The 22,825-nt window shown below is 43.4% G+C and overlaps 2 protein-coding genes across 2 annotated transcripts in view; one reads left to right on the forward strand and one right to left on the reverse strand.

The window, feature by feature from the left end:
* LOC122550953 (BTB/POZ domain-containing protein KCTD14-like) overlaps nt 1–5,993 on the forward strand; it is a 17,009-nt gene extending 11,016 nt beyond the window's left edge. The window contains exon 2 of the mRNA XM_043692488.1: nt 5,322–5,993. Within this exon, the coding sequence (XP_043548423.1) occupies nt 5,322–5,993 (672 nt within the window). The remainder of the gene's footprint in view (nt 1–5,321) is intronic.
* The window catches only part of LOC122550952 (P2Y purinoceptor 3), a 116,217-nt gene extending 99,271 nt beyond the window's left edge, over nt 1–16,946 (reverse strand). Inside the window, exon 1 of the mRNA XM_043692487.1 lies at nt 16,034–16,946. The gene's annotated coding sequence lies outside the window, so the exon portion shown is untranslated. The remainder of the gene's footprint in view (nt 1–16,033) is intronic.
* Nucleotides 16,947–22,825: the final 5,879 nt, after the last annotated feature.

Below are 22,825 nucleotides of genomic sequence, written 5' to 3' on the forward strand. Positions count from 1 at the left end.
GTCTCTACTACCCTTTTTGAACAAGGGAACCACATTTGCTATCCTCCAGTCCTCAGGCACTATTCCTGTAGACAATGATGATTTGAAGATCAATGCCAAAGGCTCAACAATCTCTTCCCTTGCTTCCCAGAGGATCCTAGGATAGATCCCATCCGGCCCAGGGGACTTGTCTATTTTCACACTCTGCAGTATTTCTAATACCTCTTCCTTGTGAACCTCAAGTGCTTATTCAGATGCTTCTTAAATGTTGCAAGTGTACCAGTCTTGACCACCCCCTCAGGCAGCATGTTCCATGCTTCCACCACCCTCCAAGTTAAAATGTTTTTCCTCCAATCTCCTTCAAACCACATGTTTCTCAGCTTAAACACATGCCCTCCGGTCTTAGACACATCTGCCCACAGGGTGTCCACAAGAATGTCATGATCTACTGTCTGTGCCTCTCAATCAGATTCCCCCCTCCCTAACAATGCTGCAGTTTCAAGGGTGTCATTCAAGGGTGGTACAGTGGTGAGCACTGCTGTCTCACATGTCAGGGACCCACGTTCGAGTCCAGTCTCGGGCAACTGTCTGAGTGAAGTTAGTACATTCTCTCCGTGCCTGTGTGGTTCCCCTCTGGGGGTGCTCCTGTTTCCAGCCACAGTCCAAAGCTGTTCAGGTTAGGGTGGATTGGCCATGCTAAATTGCCCATGGTGTGCAGGCTATGGAGAGGGGTTAGCCATGGGAAATGCAGAGTTAGGGGGGATTGGAGTAGGGTGGGGTGGGTGAGTCTAGGTGAGATATTCTTTCGACGATCAGTGTGGACTTGATGGGCTGAATGGCCTGCTTCCACACTGTAGCGGTTCTATGATTACTGCTATTAGCTGCCTACGCCAGACTTTCTTTCATATACCACTACCCCAGGCTGCCTTGGTCGGATTTGAGCTTGAATTCAAGTTTAGAATGTAGAACATTACAGCACAGTACAGGCCCTTCAGCCTTCAATATTGCGCCGACCTGTGAAACCAATCTAAAGCTCATCTAACCCACACTCTCCAATTATCATCCATATGTTTATCTAATGACCATTCAAATGCCTTTAAAGTTGGCAAATCTGTTACTGTTGCAGGCAGGGTGTTCCACGTCCCTACTACTCTCTGAGTAAAGAACCAACCTCTAACATCTGTCCTATATCTATCATCCCTCAATTTAAAGCTATGTCCCCTCATGCTAGCCATCACCATCTGAGGGAAAAGGCTCTCTCACTGTCCACCTTTTCCATAGAACTCGAACATTACAGCGCAGTACAGACCCTTCAGCCATCAATATTGCGCCGACCTGTGAAGCCAATCTGAAGCCCATCTCACCTCACTATTCCATTTTCATCCATATGCTTATCCAATGACCATTTAAATGCCCTTAAAATTGGCTAGTCTACTATTGTTGCAGGCAGGGCTTTCCACACCCCTACTACTGAGTAAAGAAACTACCTCTAACATCTGTCCTATATCTATAACCACTCAATTTAAAGCTATTCCCCCTCATGCTAGCCATCATCATCTCAGCAAAAAGACTCTCACTGTCCACCCTACCTAATCCTCTGAATATCTTGTGTGTCTCAATTAAGTCACCTCTCAACCTTCTTCTCTGTAACAAAAACAACCTCAAGTCCCTCAGCCTTTCCTCGTAAGACCTGCCGTCCATACCAGGCAACATCCTAGTAAATCTCCTCTGACACCTTTCCAAAGCTTCCACATATTTTTATAATGCACTGACCAGAACTGCCACAATACTTCATGTGCGGCAGCAACCAGAGTTTTGTACAGCTGTAACATGACCTCATAGCTCCAAACCTCAATCCCTCTACTGATAAAAGCCAGTGCACCACATGCCTTCTTAACAACCCGACCAACCTGGGTGGCAATTTTCAGGGATCTATGCACATGGACACCAAGATCTCGCTCAAGATTAGAGTGGTGCTGGAAAAGCACAGCAGGTCAGGCAGCATCCGAGGAGCTGGAAAATTGACATTTTGGACAGGACCCCTTCATCAGGAAGGCTCATTCCTGATGAACGGCGTCTGCCCAAAACATCGATTTTCCTGCTCCTCAGATGCTGCCTGACCTGCTATGGTTCTCCAGCACCACTCTAATCTTAATTTTGTGCTCCAGCATCTGCAGTCCTCACTTTCGCCTATCAAGATCCCTCTGTTCACCTGCACTACCAAGAATCTTACCATTAGCCCAGTACTCTGTATTCCTGTTGCTCTTTCCAAAGTGAATCATTTCACACTTTTCCGCATTAAACTCCATTTGCCACCTCTCAGCCCAGCTCGACAGCTTATCTATGGCCCTCTGTAACCTGCAACATCCTTCAGCATTATCCACAACTCCACCAAATTTAGTGTAATCTGCAAATTTACTAACCCATCCTTCTATGCCCTCATCTAGGTCATATACAAAACTGATAAACAGTAGTGGCCCCAAAACAGATCCTTGCAGTACACCGCTACTAACTGAATTCCAGGATGAACATTTCACATCAACCATTTTACAGCTAGTCAATTTCTGATCTAAATCACCCTCAATCCCATGCCTCCATATTATCTGCAATAGCCTAATGTGGGGAACCTTATCAAACGCTTTACTGAAATCCATATACATCACATCAACTGCTTTACCCTCATCCATCTGCTTGGTCACCTTCTCAAAGAACTCAATAAGGTTTGTGAGGCACAATCTATTCTTCACAAAACTGTGTTGACTATCCCTAATTGAATTCTTTCTTTCCAGATTATTATAAGTCCTATTTTTTATAATCCTTTCTAAAACTTTGCCCACAACAGAAGTAAGGCTCACTAGTCTATAATTACTCCCCTTCTTGAGCAAGGACACAACATTTGCTATCCTCCATTCTTCTGGCACTATTCCTGTAGACATTAATGACATAAAGATCAAAGCCAAAGGCTCTGCAATCTCCTCCTTGTCTTCCCAGAGAATCCTAGGATAAATCCTATCTGGCCCAGGGGACTTTGCTATTCCTCCTTTTAACCTCAATCACGTCTAGTCAAATAGCCTGTATCTCCGTATTCTCCTTGACAACATTGTATTTTTCCTGTGTGAATACAGACAAAAAATATTCATTTAGTGCCTCTTGTCAGACTGCACGCACAACCTCCCACTATCATCCTTGACTGGCCTTAATCTGACTCTAGTCATTCTTTTATTCCTGACATACCTATAGAAAGCTTGAGGGTTTTCCTTGATCCTATCTGCCAACGACTTCTCATGTCCCCTCCTGGCTCTTCTTAGATCTCTCTTTAGGTCCTGTCTGGCTAACTTGTATCTCCTAAGTGCCCCAACTGAGTATTCATGTCTCATCTTTACATGAACCTCCTCCTTCCTCTCGACAAGATATTCAGCTTCTTTGGTAAAGCGCAATTCCCTCATTCAACCACTTCCTCCCTGCCTGACAGATACATACTTTTCAAAGACCCACAGTTGCTGTTCCTTGAACAAGCTCCACATTTCAATTGTACCCATCTCCTGCAGTTTCCTTCGCCATTCTATGCATCCTAAATCTTGCCTAATCGCATCATAATTGCCTTTCTCCCAGCAATAACACTTGTCCTGCAGTATATAACTATTCCTTTCCAAGGCTGAAGTAAATATAAACGAATTATTGTCACCATCACCAAAGTGCTCACCTACATCTAAATCTAACATCTGGCCAGGTTCATAACCCAGTACCAAATCCAATGTGGCTTCGCCTCTTGTTGGCCTCTCTACATACTGTGTCAGGAAACCCTCTTGCGCAGATTGGACAATAACTGACCCATCTAAAGTACTCGAACTCGAATTTCCAGTCAATATTTGGAAAGTTAAAGTGCCCCATAACAACTACTCTGCTGCTTTCGCTTCTACCAAGAATCATCTTTGCAATCCTTCCCTCTGCATCTCTGGAAATATTTGGAGGCCTATAGAAAGCTCCCAACAGGGTGACCTCTCCTTTCCTGTTTCTAATCTCAGCCCATACTACCTCAGTAGACGAGCCCTCATCAAACATCTTTCTGCCACCGTAATATTGTCCTTGACTAACAATACCTTACCTCCCTCTCTTTTACAACGTTCCTGATCTTACTGAAATATCTAAACCCTGGAACTTGCAACAACCATTCCCTTTCCTTCTCTATCCATGTCTCCGAAATGGCCACAACATCAAAGTCCCAGGTACCAACCCATGCTACAAGTCCACCCACTTTATTCTGGATGCTCCTGGTGTTGAAGTAGACATACTTCAAACCACCTTCCTGTCTGCTGGTACACTCCTGCAACCTTGAAACCTTACTCATGATCTCACTACTCAACCTTCTGTATTCTGGAGATACAATTCAGGTTCACATTCCCCTGCTGAATTAGTTTAAGCCCCCAGGAAGAACATTAGCAGATTTATACCCCTCAGGATATTGGTACCCTTCAGGTTCAGGTGTAGACCATCCCATTTGTAGAGGTCCCACCTACCCCAGAATGAGCCCAATTATCCAGGTATCTGAAACCCTCCCTTCTGCACCATCCCTGTAGCCACGTGTTCAACTGCTCACTCTCCCTATTCCTGTCCTCGCTAGCATGTGGCATGGGTAACAAACCAGAGATAACAACTCTATTTGTTCTAGCTCTAAGCTTCCACCCTAGCTCCCTGAATTTCTGCCTTACATCCCCATCCCATTTCCCAACTATGTTGTTGGTGCCTATGTGGACCACAACTTGGGGCTGTTCTCTATCCACTCTTAAGGATCCCAAAAACATGATTGGAGACATCACAGGCACTTGCACCTGAGGGGTAACACACCAACCGCGAGTGTCTGTCATTCCCACAAAATCTCCTATCTGTCCCCCTAACTACTGAATCCCCAGTGACTAATGCTCTCCTCCTCTCCCCCCTGCTCTTCTGAGCAACAAGGACAGACTCTGTGCCAGAGACATGTACCAGCAGACACCCATCTTAAAATACCTGCAAGAGAGAAAAAAGTCCCAGAAGCCTTTGCACTCTGGTAAGATTTTAAACGAAGAATTTATCTTCCTGATAGACCCCAGTTTCTGCCTCTCACCACTCCTGCTACAGAAATGAAGGCCACTGCTCCCAAGAGATAAGTTTTTAAATGAAGTTTTACCAGTCTTGTAACATAACCACAACACTAGTCAGAGGGAAATGGGTCTGGGTGGGTTACTCGGAGTGTCGGTGTGGACTTGCTGGGCCGAAGGGAATCTAATCAAATCTAAACTACTATGCCCACTGAGAATTCATGTTTAACGATGAAATTCTCTTCTCTTCCCTCCCTGTAACAGGCTTCAGGAGTTATGATTCTTAATGTTGGGGGTGAGATCTACACCACAACAGCGAGTACCCTGAAGAAATATCCTAGGTCCACACTGGCTGAACTATGCAGCAATCCTGGCAAAGCAACCATTGATCGCAAAGGCAGAATCTTCATCGACAGAGAAGGAACCTTCTTCAAATACATCTTGGCATTCCTTCGGAGTGGACAGCTACCAACCCGGTTCACCCAGCAAATTTACCAGGAGGCCTTGTTCTATAACATTGAGCCTCTGGTGGAGCTGCTCAAGGATTCGCCGGAACTGTACGGTGAGCTGGTCGGAAGGCAACAGTTTTTGAGCGAGGTGCCAAATTACATGGAGAACGTCGAGGTGCTCATTCACCTGGCCAGGGCGGAAAGCGTGGGCTCTCGCCGATCCTGGGTGATGGTCTGTGTGGTCAAAAACAAAGAGGACGAGACAAAGGTCCTGGAAACAATCAGGGATCTGGGCCCTGACAAGGACACTCTGGTGAAATTTGGCCCCTGGAAACCTTCGCCAACGGCCTCCGATTTACTGGACTGCATCAAACTGGACATTGAGAAAAGAGGCTACAATGTTTCTTTCCAACCCTACAAAGCAGTGAGAGGACTGCTCTCTTCCTCTTGCAACTTGCTCTTTGAGTTTGTTTTCACTTGGTGGTAAAGGTGTTACCACAGTATTTACAGCCCAAATAAGCCAAATGGCCTGTGAGATTGTTCATATTACAGGCCAGCCTCCATCTACATATTCCCCTCTTCTTTCCCACCTTGTCTTTATCTAGATTTCCCCTTTAGTTCATCTGTGTTAATTACCTCAACTACTCTTCAGGGCAGTGAATTCCATAGTCAAACCATTCCTTGGAAAAACATATTCTCCTGAATTCCCAGCTGGGTTTACAGTTACATAGTGCTGAGAAGTCCATGGAGTCAGTGCTGACCTAATCCCACACTAGGCTCATCGCCTTGAATCTTCTGATGTTTCAAGTGCCCAACCACATTTTCTTTTAAAAAGGTTGTGAGGTTTCCCATCTCTATTACCTTCCCAGGTGGGATATTCCAGATTGCAAACATCTGGATAGAATATCTATTCCTCAAATCCTCCTGCCTTTCACCTCATTGTGCCCCTTCACAACTGATCCTTTTATTTAAGGGGAACATCTGCTTCCTACCCATATCCCAATGATCTTGTCCTTGTGGACCCAAGTTATTGTGGAGAACAAGTAATCATTTGTTAGACCTCAGCTACAGTATTGTGTACAGTTCTGGGCACCTCTTTATAAGAAAGATGTGAATGCATTGGAGAAAGCACAGAAGTGATTTACAAAAATAGCTCCAGAAACTTCAATGATGAGGAGAGTTTGAAGACGGTGGGACTATTCTGCTTGGAGGGGAGAAGGCTGAGAGGTGATTTGATAGAGGTTTTCAAAATAGTGAACAAGTTGGATAGAGTAGATCAAGAGAAGCTGTTCCCACTTATAAGAGAAAAAGAACAAGATGTAAAGTGATATGCCAATGAAGTAAGGGCGATGTGGGAAAGAAAAAAAAAATCAGCAGCAAGAGGTTAGAGCATGGAATGCACTGCCTGGAAGTGTAGAGGCAGGTTCAATTGAGGCATTCACGAGTGTCAGTGGATGATAATGTGGATCGAAATGGTGTTCATGGCTATGGGGAAAAGGCAGGAGACTGGCAATGGATAATAGAATCGACACAAGCACAATGGGCAAAATGGCCTTTTTCTGCATTGTTGCAATTCAGTGAATCTGTGGATTGTTATTAAAATCCATATGGTTCACTAATACTCTTTAAGGAAGGACATCTTTAACCTATCTGGTTTACACACAACTCCAGACCCACAGCAATGTGCTAGACCCTGAACTGTCCTCCAAGCCGTTCAGTTCAAGGGCAATTCGGGATGGACAACAAACGCTGTCCTTGCCAGTGTCACCACATCTGTGAAATAATAATATGAAGGATATTATCAAAGGGAGGCGATGGCCTAGTAGCATTATTATTGGACCGTTAGTCTAGAGACCTAGGTATCATTCTGAGGATCTGAGTTTGACTCTTGCCACAGCAAACGGTAGAATTTGAACTCAAAAATCTGGTATTACAAATCTACTGATGACCATGAATCTGTTGTTGATGTCAGGAAAAACCCATCTGAGTCACTAATGCCCTTTAGGGAAGGAAACTGCCAACCCCACCTGATCCAACCTACATGTGACTCCAGACCCACAGCAATGTGGTTGACTCTTAACTGTCCTAATGGACAGTTAGGGATGGGCAATAAATGTTGGTCTAGCCAGTGACACCCTCATGAATGATTTTTTAAAAAAAATGCTACTCAATTGCCCTAATCTACAGGGTTGCTGCAAAGTGGAATTAGGTTGGGCATTTCATTATTTTGGCTAGCATAGAAATGATGGGAAGAGTGGCCCCTTTCCATGCCACAGACTTACCTGACTGATGGCTTTATGCCTTTCTTGGCCTCACATTTCAGCTTCACAGTTCCAATCATTTGTTTTCAAGTAATATCCAAGGCCACTGAAAATCACTATGACCTCTGATGTCATTAAATGGAAAGGATAGAGGTGCAATCCAGTCATCGAGTCATTCATCCCATTGCTCTGAAGAATCATTCAATTCCTCGTGTCTTTAACTGTAATGCAAGTGATTTGCATTTAAATTCCATTTCCCCATCACCTTTTAGCTTCATAGGCCTTTGAAATCCCAGCAACGTTAGATTCAACTGTCCTGTCATTCACAGGGATGAACAGACAATTCCAAAGCTCCCCCCCACCCTCGACCGACATTAAATCAATGATATTCTTCAAAAGAAATATGTTTAATTGGTGGCCGAAACACTTCAGGTGACTCTGCAGTGGGGGACAGCACAACATACGTCAATCTTCCTTTCAGTGACAGGTAACATTCAGTCACAAAAGCCCTGACCGACAATATCATGAGGCTGTCAATGGGTGGGAGAAGGAAAGCCAAGTTCTGTTCTTCTGTATTTGTTGGGTCAGCAGCATAAAGAAAGGGATACCAGCTGAGGAATTGTGTCTGCAGCTGCATTGCCACATCCAGATATTTGCACAATATTTAAGAGAAAAAGGCTGTTCTGGGGGTCTTGGTCCAAACAAGCCTGTTTTTCGAACTCCCTCATCAGCATATCCTTCCATTCCTTCCTCCCTCGTGTTTATCCAGCTTCCCCCATGTATGTTCTATACTATTCATCTGAACCAGTCTCTGCGAGGACGAAATGCGCATTCTCCTCACTCTCTGGGTGAAGATGTTTGGCATTAATTTCCAATTGGGTTTATTGGAGATTTTCTCCTACTTAAGATCTCCAGGTTACCTACAGCCACAAGTGCCTTCTTCTCTGTATTAACTCCAATCAGAGTTTTAGAAGGACTATATCTGCTAGAGTTAGAGCATAGGATGTTCAGAGTGGAAACAGGCAACTCAGCCTATCAAGTCCACTCCATAATTCAATAAGATTATGGCTGATCCCCTTATTTTGATTATTTTTACTTGCTCATGTCATGAACATAATTGTCATGTTGTAATTGCTGTGAAGAAAGTGGTGTGACACCTTCAATGTGGAACCACTGCTGTCCGCTTGCAGTGCGATGAGGGAGGCAGTCCCAGCATTTTGACCCAGCGACACTGAAGGAACAAATGATATTATTTCCAAGTGAGGGCGGTGAGTGGCTTTATGCTTTCTAAATGTATTCCTTCATGGCATGTGGGGATCACTGACACAGCCAGCATTTATTGCCTAACTACCCGTTGAGCTCTGCAGTTAAATATTCAGAAGTTCACAAATGGAGGACACGAGTTCAAATCCCACCACAGCAGCTTGGGCATTCCAGTTCAATTGATAAATCTGGATTTCTTTTAAAAAGTAAAAAACTAATTTCATTAATGATGAAAATGAAACCACATTGAATCGTTGGAAAAACCCATCTGGTTCACTTAATGTCCTTTAGGGATGAAAACTGTCGCCCTTACCTAGTCTGACCGACATACGATTCCAGAACTGCAGCATTGTGCTTGAATCTTAACTGCCCTCTGAAATGGTCCTATCCAGTTCAAGGGACTTGGGGATGGAAAACAAGTGGCTGCAGTGCCCATATCCCATGAGAGAATAAAAGAAAAAAAAAAGCTCCCTCGCTTCCACAGAATTAGTGTCATACAGCTGCACAGCAACTTTGGTCCGACTCATCCAGGCCAACAGATATCCTAAATAAATCTAGTCCCATTTGACCCATATCCCTCTAAACCCTTTCTATTCATATACCCATCCAGATGCCTTTTAAATGTTGTAATTGTACCAGCCTCCACCACTTCCTCTGGCAGCTCATTCCCATACACGTACCACGCTCTGCATGAAAACGTTACCCCTTAGGTCCCTTTTAAATCATTCCCCTCTCACCCTAAACCTATGCCCTCTAGCTTTAGAGTCCCCAATCCTGCAAAAAAGACTAACTATTCACCCTATCTATGCCCCTCATGATTTTATAAACCTCTAAGGTTACCCCTCAGTCTCTGATGCTCCAGAGAAAATAGCCCCTGTTCAGCCTCTCCCTATAGCTCAAATCCTCCAACCATGGCAACATTCCTGTAACCCTATTCTGAACCCTTTCAAGTTTCACAACATCCTTCATATAGCAGGGAGACCAGAATTGAACACATTATTCCAAATGTAGCCTAACCGCAACATGACCTCCCAATTCCTATACTCAATGTACCGATCAATAAAGGCAAGCATACCAAATGCCTTCTTCACTATCCTATCTACCTACGACTCTCCACTTATATCCTTGATACAAAAGTTAGATTTGAAGTGAAATTTCCATAAACCCACAATTATATCAACATAAACAAAAACAAAAATTGCTTAGTAAAACTGTGCAGGTCAGGCAGCATCCCTGGCGTGAAAGTTAATGTTTCAGGTCAATGTCATTTATCACTTTGCTGAAACCATTGTATATTACAAGAAAATAACCTTTCATTTTAAAAGTATATTTTCACCAGCTACACGAGGAATAAACACCTACAGAGAAAAACAACTCAACTTGGCTTCTATTTTTGAAACAAATTTCTTACAACAAGGCAGGCTAGCTCTTGGATGGTCAATTTACAATAGGTTTGTGTGATAGAAGGAAAGATATGATGGCTAACAAAACATTATTTAGAAAGAGAAGTTGCAGAAACAAAATCAGCCAAAGGTGCATGAGGCTCAGATGATACACAACAGGATTAGACCAGACTGTTAGAGATCATAAAACATTTTAAATAGACAGAAAACAATAAAATTGGCACCATTTTTGTTTCAAAAACTTCCTATACAAAAAAAAAGCCTTCAGCTACTTAATCAATTGTGACACGGTTTCTCAAGACAGCAAGATGAAATTAATCCTCTGTGCTTTGTTACAAGGGCAGTTGGTTAGTTCTGTTGGCTGGATGGCTGGTTTGTGATACAAAGTGACACCAACTGTGGGATTCAATTCTCAAACCAGCTGAGGTTACCATGAAGCACTCTCCTCCTCAACCTCTCCCCTCACTGGAGGTGTGGTAACCATCAGGTTAAACCACCATTAGTTGTCTCTCTCTTTCTCTGATAGGACTACAGAAGCTTTACCATTTTTTGTTACTGACTTTATTTAAACTGATGTGTCTTTACAATAAACTTATGCATGCTTATTTGAAAAAATAGAGTGTACAAACAATTCAAACAGAGGTGCCAGAGGTCTAACTATATTCTCCAGGGACTTTTAATGTGTTAAAGCACATCCTTGAAAATACAATGGTCATTTGTCAAACTGGTCTGCATAGGGTTCAAATAATGCTGGTGTACTTGCTTGCAATACAAGATTTTGACACAGACCTTCCTACGTGAGAACATTGATAAAGGACTTGACTCGGTGGAATAAACGCAGGAAGGATGTTCCCAATCACATGTAAGCCCAAACCACACGCCACAGTCTAAGGATACAGGGTAGGCCATTCAGGACTGAGATGAGGAGCAATTTTTCACCCAGAGAGTGGGGAGCCTGGGGAATTCTCTGCCACAGAAAGCAGGAATAGAGCACTGAGCTGAATAATCAGCCATGATCATATTAAATGGAGGAGCACTTAATGGGCCAAATGGCCTCATGCTGCTTTTTTTTAAAAAAAGATTTCTATAAGTTTTTTAAATTACTTTCCCCCTCCACCCCTCCCCCGAAAGAGTTACATCTTCTGACAAATTTCAGATCTTAAGGGAAGTTGATTTTTTCATGGCTCTCCTGATTCTGTATACCATATGTCTCAAATGTGGATAAGGACAATGGGATAATGAACTAATGGTAGTTGGTCGCTCTCCTCAAACCCTGTTAGGAGCATAGACTGCACAACTCGCTTCCTCAGTATCACCCATCTCAAGAACCCAGGAGAAATGGCCACGCCCCACCCACCCCCATCAACGGGTTTTAAAGAAGTGTCACTGAACTCAAAGGGTGAACTCTTATTTCTCTCTACAGATGCTGCTCGCTCTCTCTCTCTCTCTCTCTACAGATGCTGCCAGCAATTTCTGTATTTGGAACTTTGTACAAGATGTGTCACTGCCATTGCCCACCATGAGTGGTTGTGCTCTGCCATCAGACCTTAAACTTTCCTGTTTTAAGGAGCTTCTTGAAATTAAGATGTGATCAAAAGAGAGTAATGTCTGGCTTGTCCTGGGCCAACCTTCGCCTCCTGTGAACCAGCTTGGAAAGGTTCATGTGAAAGACACGGAGTAATGTCAAGATATTGCTGTTCTCTTGCCTCAACTTTCATCCCAAAAGTTCCAGTATTTTGCGTTCAAGAATTAATTGATTTCATTGAATTACAACTTCCCTTGCCATAAATCCATTTCGTTATTTGCTCACGACATAGGACACCACTGACAAAGACAGCATTTATTGCGCATTCTTAATCATCTCAATGGCCTGCTCAGCCATTTTAGAGGGTAGCGAGTCTGGAGTCACAAGTAGACTGGATTGGTTAAGGGCAACAGATGACCTCCCTCTAGAATAAGTAACATCACATAGTCCCAGAAGACCATAGGGCAGCTCTTGCATTAGAAAGGTGACTGGTGGTGGTTTAATCTTGAGGGTCACCGTGCCTCAGGCAAGGGGTGAGGATGCAAGGGTGGAAGCTTTGGGAATTGAACCATCACTCTGCATCGCAAATTGACCGTCCAGTCAACTGAGCTAACCTAACCTCTTGCCCTATGGGATAATAGTGAACCAAAGTTTTTCCAAAATGACAATCCAGTAGCTGCATACTCACCATAACTAATCACTCTTTATTTCAAATTTTATTTAATGAGTTGAATTTCCACAGTTGCCACAGTGGGGTTTGAACTCCCATGTTTGAAGCATTAGGGACATATTTCTGATCGATAACATAAGCACTATGCCACTGCACCCTGTAATTACCTGGAAGCATTAGTAAATAGATTAGCAAATTGAAAAAGAGAACAGAAAGTCTGGTACAGTACCATATTGGGACATGCAGTACTGTAGCAATGAACTTTAACTGAGTCACTGAAGTCATTACGCAAGAGACAAGAAACTTTAGTCAGAAAACGAATGGATGGATTTTCTTAGAACTCATCCATCATCATTGGGGGCAGCACGGTGGCACAGTGGTTAGCACTGCTGCCTCACAGCTCCAGGGACCCAGGTTCAATCCCTGCCTTGGGTAACTGTCTGTGTGGAGTTTGCACATTCTCCCCGTGTCTGTGTGGGTTTCCTCCGGGTGCTCCGGTTTCCTCCCACGATCCAAAAATGTGCAGGTTACGTAAATTGCCCGTAGTGTTAGGTGAAGGGGTAAATGTAGGGGAATGGGTCTGGGTGGGTTACGCTTTGGTGGGTCAGTGTGGACTTGTTGGGCCGAAAGGCCTGGTGTTTAGATTTTGAGCAGCTCACTTAATTATCCATACCAGCACTGAACAGCAAGCTCTTGGACTATAGGGAGGAACACTGGAGCAGGAGGTGGCCACTCAGCCATTCATACCACCACAGTCATTCTAACTGTTGCCTGATCATCATCTTCAACATCAATTTCCCACCCTATCCCCATTTTCCTTGAAGTCATTAGGATCTGGATATCAATCAGTCTCCGTCTTGGACATAGTGAACAAGCTTCCACAGACCTCGGAGGTCATACAGTCATACAGCATGGAAACAGACCCTTTGATCCAACTAGTCCATGCCGACCAAGTTCCATTTGTCTGTGTTTGGCTCATATCCCTCCAAATCTTTCCTATTCATGTAGCGTACCAAATGCCTTAAATGTTGTAACCCTACCTGCATCTACCACTTCCTCTGGCACTTCATTCCACTTTAAAACCACTCTTTATACCCCTCAGGTCCCTTTTAAATCTTTCTCCTCTCATCTGAAAATTGTTATCTAGTTTTAAACTCCCCTACCCTAGAGAAAAGACCTTTGCTATTCACCTTATCTATGTCCCTCGTAATTCTTATAAACCACTTTACAGTCACCCCTCAACTTCCTCTACTCCGATCAAAATATATTCCCAGCCTAAATAGCCTCTCTTTATATCTCAAACCCTTCAGTCCTGGTGACATCCTTGTAAATCTTTTCTGAACCCTCTCCAATTTAATAACATCCTTCGTATAGCAGGGCAACCAGAACTGTACACAGTGCTCGCAAAGCAGCCTCACCAACAACCTGTACAACTGCAATGTAACATTCCAACTCTTATACTCAAAGGTCTGAGCAATGAAGGCAAGTGAGCCAAATGCCCCTCTCATCACCCTAGCTACCTACGGTGCAACTTTCAAAGAACAATGTACCTGAATCCCTAGGTTGCTCTGTTCAACAATATTCCCTCCAACCCTACCCATTAACTGTGCAAGTCCTGCCCTTATTCATCTTACTAAAATGCAACACCTTCCAAACTAAATTCTATCTACCACTGTTCAGCCCAGTGGCGTGGCCCAACTGATCAAGATCCCTTTGAAATGATAGGTAACCTCTTCACTGTCCACTATAACCACCAGCTTATTCGAGAGGATAAGCAACAATTAATGAAGTTGAGGTTACCTCACACACTCTATGATAAGAGAAATCTAGTGAACAGAATGGAGAATCTTGCTTCTTTGCTATAAACAACAGGAAGGCCAAAAAAGCCTTCAAATTACCTAGACTAGGAAGCAAGCTGCATTGGCCACTCCAAAGCCAGTTAATTAATGAATGCACATACCCAACAGTAACTGATATTGAGATAAAAGGTATTGCTCCATTTTGTGAGGTTTTTTTTAAATTGAAAGGACAAATGATGAGTGCTTGCTCTACAAAGCCAATGCATGTTCCAGTGAAAGGCGTGTTCCTAAATTAAATTCCAACTCTGAAGTATTATCATTGTGAATAAAGCTTCTCTTGCAGAGTAATGGCAATGGATTCACTTTCTGAGCACTCTTCCAAAAATGGTACCTTCATTCATAAAGGTCAAATTGTAAACATTTTGGCTGGGGACCTATGGAAAACTTTTAGGGCTAATGGGAAATAGCAGGGGAATGGGACCAGTTCAGTGAGTCAGCATGCATGATGGGCCAAATGATCTTTTGCCATGTTTTATCACCAAGATACTTTATGCTACTGACTCAATACCAACAGTACTAATTGGTCTACCTACATATGCAGAATCTCTGAGGGATACTGTTCAGCTTTTATTGAGAACTCCACAGCACTTCGGATGTACCTAAACCATAAGGACTGCCGCTGATTGAGGTGACAGCTCACTTCTACTTTCAGAAGTAATTAGGGAATTTACGACAAATGTTGGCTCAGGCAACAAGACTCTCATCCCCTGAATGAAGTCAGGATATAGTAATAATTTGATGGTAGCTAGCAAGCTTTTATCTATCGCCTGATGGTTAGGAAAATCCCTGGGGGCAGCAGCCACAGGTCAGACTTATATCTGCCCTTGTTAGCAAGTTTGGGAGAGCAGTTTTCAAATTTTACTACGTCGGCTGAAATAATCAACACCATTTCTCTGCCATTGTCCAAAAATCAAATATCTTGATAGTTATAGGAAACTAAAACTTGAGCAAATTGAGCCTTTTAGAAGCAGATGCACATGGACCTTTGAAGGCAACAAAGAAAATCTCACGTGAGTGAATGGAAACTGGCTCCCAAAGATAGTTATGAGTGATGAATTTGCCACGAGCAGTTCTGCACATTTCTACACTCGTCAACTGCAGTAGCATTTGCTGCTGATATGTTACTTTGCACATGCAAGTCTCAGTGGCACCAGAAGACCGAAATAAAATGAACTAAGGATATTGGTTAGAACAAACACAAACTGCTAGAGAAACTCAGCAAGTCTGGCAGCATCTATGGACAGAGACCGTTAATGTTTCAATTCCAGTAACCCATCTTCAGATCTGATAGTAGCCAGGAAACGGTCATATTTATGTCTTTGTAGGAACTCAGCAGCAGAAAATACACCTCCCCACCACTATTTCTGAGTGTTATTGGTTCTGATGACTCACTCAACTTGAAACATTAACTCTGCTTTTTCTCCACAGATGCTGCTAGACCCGCTGAGTTTCTCCAGCAATTTCGATTTGTTGCAGCAAAAATACTGATTGTTTTTTAAAAGAGCACCTAAATTATGACAAAGCACCTTCCTTAATGAAACCTTACCTTCAGGCAACCTCCAGACTTTATTCCCCTTTTTCCGATTAATAAGCCCCTGCCTCAACCTGCGATGTTGAGGTATTAATCCCGTAGCATTTAATACAATAGGACAGTTCTGTTATTAGTTTCCTCATTCGATGACACTGCACACTTACTCATTTGAAGCTCAGAACAGATAAACATCTAATTTGTTAACTATACAGGAGGAGGAGCTGTCTGCTTCAAACAAATGCATATGTCCTTGTCAGAACTCAGTAACAGTGAGAGGCAGTAATGAAAGTTGTCCAATTTGCTGGTTTTGCCAAACATGATGCACCTTACTGAAACAGTCCCGAGCATGATCTTGTTACTGTCTTGGACAGCACTTTCTCTCTGCATTGGGGATGTTGTGGTAACGCCATGGACTAGTAATCCAGAAAACAGGCACACGTGCTCTGGAAACAGAGATTCAAACCTCACCATGGCAGATGGTGAAATATTAATTCAAGAGAAAAACTGGAATACAAAGTCGGTCTAATAATAACCACATAACCACTGGCAACTGTAAAAACAAAAACCCCATCTTGTTCCCTATTTTCCTTCAGGGAAGGAAATCTATCCTTACCAGGTCTCAACTGCACATGGCTCCAGACGCAGAACACTGTGGTTGTCTTCCTCAGGAGGAAGCCCTTCCTCAGAAATCGTCGATTATGCTCGAAACATTGATTCTCGATGGGTTTCTTGGAAGCTGCCTGACCTGCTGTGCTTTTCCAGCATCACACTCTCAACTCTAATCTCTAACATCTGCAGTCCTCACTTTCTCCTAGTCAATCAAATGATCCCTGTGTTACTCACTGCGAGCCATTCAGAAAAAGGCCAGTTTATTCGAGTCAGAGTCATATCCCACAATCCAAAAGATGTGCAGGTCAGGTGAATTGGCTATGCTAAATTGCCCATAGTGTTAAGTGCATTAGTCAGGGGCGGCACGGTGGCTCAGTAGTTAGCACTGCTGCCTCACAGCACCAGGGACCCAGGATCGATTCCGGCCTCAGGCAACTGTCCGTGTGGAGTTTGCATATTCTCCCCATATCTGTGTGGGTTTCCTCCGGTTGCTCCAGTTTCCTCTCAGTCCAAAGATGTGCAGGTCAGGTGAATTGGCCATTCTAAATTGCCCGTAGTGTTAGGTGCATTAGTCATAGCGAAATGGGTCTGGGTGGGTTACACTTCAGAGGGTCGGTGTGGACTTGTTGGGCCGAAGGGCCTGTTTCCACGCTGTAGGGAATCTAATCTAAAATATAGTGGAATGGGTCTGGGTGGGTTCCTCTTCAGAGGGTTGGCGTGGACTTGTTGGGCCAAAGGACCTGTTTTCATACTGCAGGGAATCCAATCTATTCTAATCCTCAAAAAATTCCAGTTGTTTTCTCAAGCATGCCCTCCTGTTTTGTAAAAATCCATAGTGGTACTGTCCGATCTTTTCATTTCAGAGGACAGTTTAGTTACATTGCTGTGGGACTCAGTCACATGTTGGCCATGCGCACACAGCCAATTTACTTCCCTGAACAGCGGTGAACTCGATGAGCTTTTACGACAATTGACACTTACTTCAGGGTCGCTATTTCAAATCCTGAATTTGTAACTAAAATAAACTCCACCAGTCACCCTGGTGGGATCTGAACCCATGTACTAGAGTATTAGCCTGGGCTATGGACTACCCATGACATTACCACTCCATCACTATCTCCACCATTCAATGAGATCAAGGCTGATCCTATACTGTAATCTCCAACTCCACTTCCCTGTATTTTCCCGATAATCCATCAATTCTCTTAATGATTAAAATTGTTATCTCAGTTTTGAACTCACCTAATGACCCAGCCTCTGCACCCTTTGCAGTGAAGAAATCCACACATTCAACACCTGATCGTTGCCATAAGTAAAAGAGGTAGCAAGAAGGAGACAGAGGAAGTGTGAAGGGGAAGAGAGAGAAAGTGAGACTGTATTGCTTGTTTTGTGACAGTGAAGTAATGCTTTGCTGGAGGACTTTGTGATTGCAAACCACACAGAGGAATCCCCCGCAAATGGCAAAAACACTTACCAGCAAGAACAGGCAGTACGGAGAGTACACGAAGTGAAACAGTTAAAATAAAATGTGCACTGAAACAAAGAGCCAACACACTCAGATGGCAATTTTTGCATTACAAACAGGCTATTCCACGAACAGTACCTGTATGTTATGGAGGGGAAAACGGGTTTTAGAAAACACTTAAGACATTTCATGTGATATTCATCTCACTAGATTTGTAAGTATCTGCACAGCAGACAGTGGTACAACTCCAGACACAACCGGATGTCTATGATGAACAAATCTACAATTGCATTGCAGTGTAGTTTAAGACCACATGGATGAAACACTGCACGATGATTCACATAGTGCCAGTATCGACATACTGGCTGTGACAACTGATGAGCAGTGTTTTATTTTGGAATTGAGATCGTTGATAAGCAAATGTATGAATCAACGGGTAAAAGGCAACATAGAAGCTTGGTGACTCAATGGTTAGCACTGTTGCCTCACAGCACCAGGGACCTGGGTTCGATTCCAGCCTTGGGCGATAATCTGTGTGGAGATTGCACATTCTCCCTGTGTCTGCGTGTGTTTCCTCTGGGTGCTCCAGTTTCCTCCCACAATCCAAAGATGTGCAGGTTAAGTGAATTGGCCATGTTAAATTGCCCACTGAATTCAGGAATTTGTAGGTTAGGTGCATTAGTCAAGGGCAAATATAGAGTAACAGGGTAGGGGCATCAGTCTGGTTGGGTTACTCTTCAGAGGGTCAGCATGGACTTAATGATCCAAATAGCCTTCTTCCACACTTTAGGGATTCTATGACTGCGTGTAAAGTGTCTAAGTTTCCCTACAGTAGGAAACAGGCAATTCAGCCCAACAAGTCCACACCAACTGTCTGAAGAGCATCTCATCCAGACTCACTCCCTACCTTATCCCTGGAACCTTGCATTTCCAATGGCTAATTCATCTACCCTGCACATTTCTGGACACTATTAGCAATTTAGAATGGCCAATCCACCTAACCTTCACATCTTTGGACTGTGGGACAAAACCAGAGCATCCAGAGGAAACCGACAGTGGGGAGTCAAGTTCATGGTTTCCAACAGGAAAGCAAACAGAAACTTTCCTTGCCTAAAGGGTGGACAACCAGAGGGCAGGAGTTTAAAATGGCTAGTAAAAGGACAGGAAGTGAAATGAGAAATTGTAATTGCTTATCTAAAGAGTGGAAGCATTGCACAACAGAAATGGCTGTTAATTCAACATTGACCTTCTGAAGAGAATTGGTATGGGGAGCAAAGATAGATCAGAGAGTGGGACTAACTGGATTGATCTTTGAAAGAGCTAGCATACATAATGGGCTGACTGGCCTCATTCTGTGCTGGATAAGTCTCAGTCACGACAGCGCCTAAGTGCAGGAAACCAGTTTGATTATTGCCTCTATACCCTCTCCCTAAACACAGGGCTACCAATTATATAGAATGTAGAATATTACAGCGCAGTACAGGCCCTTGATGCTGCGTCAACCCGTGGAACCAATCTGAAGTCTATCTAACCTACACTATCCCATTCTCATCCATATGCCTATCCAATGACCATTTAAATGTCCATAAAGTTGGCAAGTTTACAACTGTTGTAGGCAGTGCATTCCACGTTCCTACTACTCTGAGTAAATAAACTACTTCTGACATCTGTCCTATATGTATCACCCCTCAATTCAAGGCTATGCCCCTTCGTGCTAGCCATCACCATCTTAGGAAAAAGGCTCTCATGTTCCAGCCGATCCAACTCTGATTATCTCGTATGTCTCAATTAAGTCACCGCTAAACCTTATCTCTAACAAAAAACAGCCTCAAGTCCCTCAACCTTTTCTCATAAGACCTTCCCTCCATACCAGGCAACATCCTAGTAAGTCTCCTCTGAATCCTTTTCAAAGCTTCCACATTCTTCCTATAATGCAGTGACCTGAACTGCATGCAATACTCTAATTGCAGCCACACCATAGTTTTGTACAGCTGCAGCATGACCTCGATCCCTCAACCAATAAAAGCTAACACACCGTATGCCTTCTTAATAACCCTACCAACCTGGATGGCAACTTTCAGGGATCTATGTACATGAACAGCAAGGTCTCTCTGCTCATCTACACTACCAAGAATCTTACCATTCGTCCAGTACTCTACATTCCTGTTACTCCTTCCAAAGTGAATCACCTCACACTTTTCTGCATTAAACTCCATTCGCCACCTCTCAGCCCAGCTCTGCAACTTATCTATGTCCCTCTGTAGCCTATCCTTTGGCACTATCCACAACTGTACCCACCTTAGTGTCATCCCCAAAATTTACCAATCAATCCATCTATGCCCTCATCCAGGTCATTTATTTTTAATATAAATGACAAACAGCAGTGGACCCAAGACAGATCCTTGTGGTACACCACTAGTAAGTGAACTCCAGCATGAACATTTCCCATCAACCACCATCCTCTGTCTTCTTTCAGCTAGCCCATTTCTGATCCAAACCCACCATCCTCTGTCTTCTTTCAGCTAGCCCATTTCTGATCCAAACCGCTAAATTGCCCTCAATCTCATGCCTCCGTATTTTGTTCAATAGCCTACTGTGGGAATCTTGTCAAACGCCTTACTGAAATCCATATACACCACAGCGGCTTTACCCTCATCCACCTGTTTGGTCACCTTTTTCAAAGAGCTCAATAAGGCTTGTGAGGCACGACCTATCCTTCACAAAACCATGCTGACGATCCTAATCAACATATTCCATGCGGGATGATAAATCCTATCTCTTATAACCTTTCTAACACTTCACTCACAACCAAGGTAAGTCTCATTGGTCTATAATTACCAGGGTTGTATCTACACCCCTTCTTGAACAAGGGATCATCATTTGCTACCCTCCAGTCTTCTGATACTATTCCTGTAAACAATGACAATATAAAGTTCAAAGGCAAAGGCTCAGCAATCTCCTCTCTGGCTTCCCAGAGAATCCTAGGATAAATCCCATCTGGCCGAGGGGATTTATCTATTTTCACACTTCACAGAATTTCTAACACCACCTTCTTGTGAAGCTCCATCCCATCTAATCTAGTAGCCTGTTTTGCAGTACTCTGCTTGTCAACATTGTCTTTTTCCAGTGTGAATACTGACGAAAAATGTTTATTTAGCACTTCTCCTATCTCCTCTGACTCCATGCACAACTTCCCACTGCTGTCCTTGATTGGCCCTAATTTTATTCTAGTCATTCTTTTACCCGCTATTTACCTATAGAAAACTTTAGGGATTTCCCTGATCCTATCTGCCAACAACTTCTCCTGCCCCCTCCTTGCTTGTCTTAGCTCTCTCTTTAGGTCTTTCCTGGTTACTTGTAACTTTCAAGCGCCCTGAGCCTTCACATCTCATCCTAACGTAAGCCTTCTTCTTCCTCTTGACAAGAGATAGATGAGTTTTCAAAACCTTGGATGAAATTAGCTAACCGGGAAAGGCAAGCAATCAAATCTGGCATCTTCTATCCTATTCAACTCAATTCTGCATTCACTGCATAAATAGTGCCATCAGTGAAGTTCAATGATAAAGAATTTCTGATGTTCCATTAAGTGGCAAGTAGGGAGTTCAGTACACTTGTAATTCAGCCCCTACCAATTCACCACTCGTAAACATATCAGCTTGCACCGCAGAAATTCGTCAAAGATCCTTAGATAGCACCTTCCAATTCCACAACCAGGGCAGCAGATACATGGGAACCCCGCACCACCTACAAGTTCCCCTCCAAGCCACTCACCATCCTGACTTGCAAATGTATCATTGTTTCTTTAGTGTCGCTGAATCAAAATCCAGGAATTCCCTCCCTAACAGCTTTGTGGATCAATATATAGCACATGGACTGCAGCGGCTCTCGAAGGCAGCGCAGCACCTTCTCAAAGGCAACTAGGAACGGACAAGAAACGTTGGCCCTGACGACACCTGTGTACCTTGAATGAATAGAAATAAACTCCTTTTACACCCCCATTTCAAAGTGGCACTATGCAGTCACCTGGAGGAAGCATTTGTGGTGTATTAGCAGTGTGAGAGTTGACAATCAACTTTGTCTATTAATACATTAAGCAGTGACCCAAGTCTTGGGCATTTGTCTTAGAGTTCAGTGAATGCAGAGCCCTGTCAGTCCATGGGTCTCTGGCAAAGGTTACACTCCACATCGTGCTTGACCTAATCTTCAAACATCTTGTTGTTTCTTCCCTCATCATGTGCTTACCTAGCTTTTCCTTCCAGGCCTTCTGAAACAATCCTTATAAATTATCCCAAATTTTGTGAGGTTCAGTCACAGCTTAAGGTGGAACGCTGACCCCTTACCCAAGGTGGAATATGGGAACAAATTTTCTCCTTGCTATACCCAGCATGTAGCTGAGAGGAACGTCTGGAGACAATGGCTGAAACAGGCCTCAAGGTGCTGAATGGCCTACAATTATTTCAATAAGGGAGCCTGCCATAAATGCTGACATGTTTACACTGCAAGATCTAGTATGCCTTTCCCTAAAATTGTCGACGATGTATTCCACTACTCGTGAGTCAGTACTGCAGTTTTATGCACTGCCAGAGTTATACTGTTGAATGGCTAAAAGGAGATCAAGCAAGGAGCAAAGCAGTCAGCTATTATTACAGCTAGCAGGCAAATGGACAGGGGACATAAAGTTGAGGAAAAGCAGCTTCTGTGTTGTGACACCAAGAATCAACGTGCACTTTTTC

The sequence above is a fragment of the Chiloscyllium plagiosum genome, chromosome 6 (assembly GCF_004010195.1).
Source record: "Chiloscyllium plagiosum isolate BGI_BamShark_2017 chromosome 6, ASM401019v2, whole genome shotgun sequence".
Classification (NCBI taxonomy): Eukaryota; Metazoa; Chordata; class Chondrichthyes; order Orectolobiformes; family Hemiscylliidae; genus Chiloscyllium; species Chiloscyllium plagiosum.